Source organism: Trichosurus vulpecula, chromosome 3 (genome assembly GCF_011100635.1).
Source record: "Trichosurus vulpecula isolate mTriVul1 chromosome 3, mTriVul1.pri, whole genome shotgun sequence".
NCBI classification, from domain to species: Eukaryota; Metazoa; Chordata; class Mammalia; order Diprotodontia; family Phalangeridae; genus Trichosurus; species Trichosurus vulpecula.
Genome location: NC_050575.1, coordinates 86,623,863 through 86,629,499, shown reverse-complemented (window position 1 = coordinate 86,629,499; position 5,637 = coordinate 86,623,863). Strand labels below are relative to the sequence as shown.

At 44.9% G+C, this 5,637-nt stretch overlaps 1 protein-coding gene across 1 annotated transcript; it reads left to right on the top strand.

The window, feature by feature from the left end:
* Positions 1 to 454: 454 nt before the first annotated feature.
* On the top strand, positions 455 to 3,729 carry DUSP1 (dual specificity phosphatase 1). The gene is made up of 4 exons (XM_036751978.1): positions 455 to 1,307; positions 1,650 to 1,795; positions 2,223 to 2,442; positions 2,564 to 3,729. Exons 1-4 carry the CDS (start codon positions 938 to 940, stop codon positions 2,932 to 2,934), a joined length of 1,107 nt encoding a protein of 368 aa, XP_036607873.1. The 5' UTR covers positions 455 to 937; the 3' UTR covers positions 2,935 to 3,729.
* Positions 3,730 to 5,637: the final 1,908 nt, after the last annotated feature.

The following is a 5,637-nucleotide window of genomic DNA, read 5'->3' as shown; positions in this document are numbered from 1 at the left end:
AAAGCGAGCTGGTTCTCAGGGCGCGTATTCTTAGCTCTCCCTTAGGTACATCTCATACCCTTTAATCAGCTCTTGGCAGGGCGGGCAGCGGCCTCGCTTCCTCTGTCCCCTCCCCCTTTCCCCCCAGGGAGCAGCTGCTGGCTCCAGTACCTGGTTTCCTGCCCAAAGAGCAGGATGGGGCGGATGGGGGGAGGGGAAGGGAGGTGGGGAGGCCGGGCTGGTGCTCTGGCGCGGTGTTTGCATAGAGTTGTCTTTGCTGTTAGGGCGATGACGTCTTCGCTTCTGGCACCAGGAGGGCTGAGCTCGGGCCTGGCCGGTGACGTCACCGCCCAACCACGTGACCCTGCCCCATTCAAACAAACAAACACACACTCACACACACAGAGGAAAAAAAAGTTCCGGGTTGGACTATATAAGGCAGCTTGTCCAACGTGCGCTTAGCAGAAAGCACTGTGAGGGTACAGCTGTCTGATACCCGCTGAATAGAAAGGAAAGCAGGAAGAAAGAAAGAAAGAAACTCTGGACCCTTTCTTCTCTTTTACCTTCTTCGAATACGAAAGTCTTAAGGAAGCTTGTTTTGAGCCACCGACTCTACGCTTGAATACCTTGGTCTAAGGGTGCTGTGTTTTCCCTAGGAATATAAGAAAAACAAAACAAAAAAGACAACAGCCCTTTTGGAGAGAAACAAAGAACTTTCCCCGAGCCCGGGAGCGCAGCCCCAGAGCGCCAGCAAACCCGAGTGGATTTCCATTCTTTTCCATTCCACATCAAAGAAAGGAGGTGATTTAAACCGCTTCCCCCCCCCCCTTTTTTTGTTTGTTTGCCAGCTGCATTGTTTCGGTCTATACTCTTGAGCGCTAGCCGAGTGGACTCCTTCTCGCATTCCCCCACTCTCGATTTTACCACCTTTAGCGCGCTGGGGGGACTCCCTCGAGCAATGGTCAACATGGAAATCTGTGCCCTGGACTGCGAGAGCTTGAGAGCGCTGCTGCAGGAGCGGGCGGCTCAGTGTCTGGTTCTGGACTGCCGCTCTTTCTTCTCCTTCAACTCCTCGCACATCCTGGGCTCCTTCAACGTGCGCTTCAGCACCATAGTCAAGAGGCGCGCCAAGGGCGCCATGGGGCTGGAGCACATAGTGCCCAACGAGGAGTTGCGGAGCCGCTTGCTGGCTGGCCTTTACCACGCCGTGGTGCTCCTGGACGAACGAAGCCCAGAGCTGGAGTTGTCGAAGAGGGACAGCACCCTTATGCTGGCCGCCAGCGCCCTATGTAGGGAGGCTCGCGCAGCGCGCATCTGCTTTCTCAAAGGTACGGATTGCCCTAGCTTGCCACACTGTCAGTCCTTGTGGGGCTAGTGATGGGGACGAAGTGGGGCAACCCTTAGGGGCTTTCTGAAAAACCTCTGTCTTCCGGAGCTTTTTGCCTCAAATACTCCTGGCCCTTAAGCTCGACAAAATTGGGAACCCTTTTAAACAAAAACTCTTTGAGGAAAAGCGATGCCGCAGTGATCGTATGGCCACCCTAAAAAGGGGCAAATTAGAAATTTCTTTGCCTTCTGTTAAAGTGTGTTTTCAGATTGGGGAGAAAGATGAGGAGCGGATACCTGGTCATCAGAGGTAATGAGAGACAATGCCTATTTTGTATTTTCAGGAGGATACGAAGCTTTCTCCTCTGCCTGTTCGGAATTGTGCAGCAAGCAGTCCACACCTATGGGTCTGAGCCTACCTCTGAGCTCCAGCGTCCCCGGCAGTGCAGAATCAGGGTGCAGCTCTTGTGGCACACCACTCTATGACCAGGTCAGTATAATGGGTGAGGGAGAAAGGCACAGAGTTCGAACACTAGTGAGAAGGGGCGTAGAAAATAGTCAGTAATGGCCACTAGGAATTTTAATTTTTCCTTTCAGAGTTAAGAGGATTGAGGTAGATGGGACATTAGATATCCTGGATATTGGCCACCCTCTAAGACAATGCAAATTATTCGCTTTTGTTGTGACCCAAAATGATTAATTAATCCTATCATCTCCTACCCCCATCACCCAGTGTCACTGCCTTGTGGTAAATTAGCTCATTTCTTTTTTCAGGAATTGTACATAGTGTATTGTCTTCCTCTACCAATAACTTACTAGGATAATCAAGCATCAGAAAGATTTGAATGCTTTGCACATACTTCACATGGTATAATTTGGGACTGTGTGTGACCATTTAAAAAATTCTTGTATTTCAGGGTGGTCCAGTGGAGATCCTGCCTTTTCTATACTTAGGCAGTGCTTATCACGCATCCAGGAAAGACATGCTGGATGCTCTGGGGATCACAGCTTTGATCAACGTCTCTTCAAATTGCCCCAACCATTTTGAAGATCATTACCAGTACAAAAGCATCCCTGTGGAGGACAATCACAAGGCTGATATAAGCTCCTGGTTCAACGAAGCCATTGACTTCATAGGTAAACAGTCATTATGAATGTCTTTCTATACATTGGGTTTGGGTGATGCTGGGAAGAAAAAGCCCAGTGTAAAAATGATACTTTTTTTTGGGTAAACAATTGTTCATTGTATGTATTCCAGACTCTATAAAGAATGCAGGAGGAAGGGTGTTCGTTCACTGTCAGGCTGGTATATCCCGATCAGCCACCATCTGCCTAGCTTACCTCATGAGGACCAATCGGGTCAAACTGGATGAGGCCTTTGAGTTTGTGAAGCAAAGAAGAAGCATCATCTCCCCCAACTTCAGCTTTATGGGTCAGTTATTACAGTTCGAGTCCCAAGTCCTTGCTCCTCACTGTTCAGCAGAAGCGGGAAGTCCTGCCATGGCTGTACTTGACAGAGGGACCTCCACAACCACAGTCTTTAATTTCCCTGTCTCCATTCCCGTCCATTCTTCCTCTAATGCTTTGAACTACCTTCAGAGCCCAATGACCACTTCCCCAAGCTGCTGAGAGACTCAGGGAAGTTACTCGAGAACCACATAAGGAGCTTGAGGCTCCTTCTGTCTAAAACAAAGTGCAATAACTCTAGGGGATAATGTCTCAGTTTTGTTATAATGTCGTCCGGGTTGAACTCTTTCGTGAACTTCACACTTGAGAACAACATGGGTGAACTGGACCGAACTGACTCTAAGGTTCATTTCTGCTCAATTCTGAAGTGTGTGTATTGGACCAATGTTTAGTTGGTACATCAGGTTCCTTTGGAGAGAAGCAAAAGAAAAAAAGACTTTCATAGCTCACTTTGTGGGCTGATCCTAGTGGCCTCTCTTCTTAGAACTTTAGTCTTTGTGCTTGACAAACCTACCAGTATTACTATTTCTGGACACTTAGCCAGCAGAAGAGGCTGTTCCCCTTTGACGTCTATATATATATTTATATATATATATATATACACACACACATACACACATATACAATGCAAAAGTTCCCATTATTTATTTGTGTAGATGTGTTCAGCTTTCACAAACCTCAGATTCCACTTCTAGAAAAACCAAATACCTCAATTTTTTTTTGTGTTGGAGTACTGTAATCCTGTAAACACATCTTTAAATGACATTTGTTCTCTTAGCACTGACGGAAAAGCACCAGGCAAGAGTGCTTTTTTGAGTTGCCAAGGTTGGTTGTATGTTTGCTGATTATTTATGACTTGAAATAATATATTTCTTCTTCTGAGAAGACATTTTGTTACGTAACAATGACTTTTTTTATACAAGCAGAATAAATTATGACATTTCTATTGAAATTTAACTCTGCTCTTAGCTCTTTTGTTTCCTTTCCTGCCTTCTAATTTCCCTCCCTCTCCCACAATCTCCAGTGAAATATGACAAAGGAAAAACTTAAAGCAGTTACCAGACCTGAGGGTTATTTCTTTGGGGGATGGGGGTTAAGCTTCATGAGCTTTTATGACGTTAGGGCAAATTTTGTTTAACATCTACACAATCACAAATGACATGGAAAATAAGAATGATCCTTGAAGGCCAGATGCTACATATGAACCAGTTGTTCAGGGTGAAATGACAAAGATTTGTTGCCAGTGTAACAATACTATACCATGTTTATCAAATCCAAATGAATGAACAAATATTCATGTTGGGCCAAATAAGTGCTCTCTGAGGGATTTAGAAATAGGGGAAACAGGCTACAAAGAAATATTTGCATTGGATTTGGAATTAGATCTGTGTTTAAATTAGTTCAATTAGTTCACTAGTATCTGTTAACTTGAGTCTGTTTTCTCACCAGTGAAATGGAGGTGTGGGGAAGGAGGCTTGGGCATTGTGGTATAAAGAATGATGGATTTTAAGTCAGGAGTTTTGAGGTCCTCCATTTGAAACCTGTCTATACCTCTAATAAGGCCAGGTGATGCAGTGGATAGAGTGCTGGGCCTGGAGTCAGGAAGACTCATCTTCCTGAGTTCAAATCTGGCCTCAGGCTCTTACTGGCAGTGTGACCCTAGGCAAGTCACTTAACCTGGCTTGCCTCAGTTTCCTCATCTGCAAAATGAACTGGAGAAGGAAATGGCAAACCACTCCAGTATCTTTGCCAAGAAAATCCCAAATGGAGTGATGGAAAGTCAGGACTGGACAATAATCTACCTCCATTGTGTGGCCAAAGCCAAGTCATTCTCTTTGGGCCTAAGTTTCTCATTTAGAAAATGAAGGGATGGGACACAATGAGTTATAAAATCCCTTCTAGCTTGTTATCCAATGATTAGATTATCTCTAAGGTCCCTTCCAGAGCTCATAAAGGATCTGTGGTCTTTTATGGTATCACAGTCCCGAACAGTAAGGTATAGGAAGGATTTAAGACTGCTGTATCTTTGGAGTAGTATAAGGAAAAGAGCAATGGGTTTGGAGTCAGAGGTCCTGGGTTTGAGTGTTAGCTCTGTCATTTCCTATCTGTATTACTTTGGCCAAGTCATTTTGCCATCTTTGGAGCTCAGTTCTCTCATCTGGGACATGAGGGTGCTGCACCACATAGACCCTAAGGTCCCTAATACCTTTAAAAGGTCCTGACCCTGGGATAGGTTTTTACAATCTGGTTGTAGAGGTAAGGCTACCACGAAACCACAGGACCACAGATGTGGAGCTGGAAAGGACATGGAAGCTGAGGCCTAGAGAAGTTAAGAGATTTTTACCAAGGTCATATAATTAGTAAGGTTAAGTTACTGGTTAGTAAGCTTCAGAGGCAGGATTTAAATTCAGGCCTCTCTTGACTTCAAGTCTAGTATACTTTTCATAAAGACAATTGATGAGTTGTTGATAGTCAATAACATTAAAAAAAATTCCACTCCCCCCCACCCCATGTAAAACAGGTTAGTAGCATAGAATGTCAGAGTTGGTAGGGGCTTTAGAAGACAACTAGTCAGGCAGCTAGCTCCATGGATAGATCATTGGACCTGGAAGATCTAAGTTAAAATCCTACCCTAGACATTTACTAGCTGTGTGACCCTGGGCAAGTCACTTAACCTCTGTTTGCCTCAGTTTCCTCATCTGTAAAATGGGGATAATCATAGCACCTACTTTCCAAGGTTGTAGTAAAGATCAAGGGAAATATTTGTAAAGCATTTAGTATGGCACATTGTTTTTGTTTTCCCCCTTCCTAAATTCCAGCCCTCTTACTTGAGGAAATTAAAGTCCAGAGTAGGGAAATGACTTG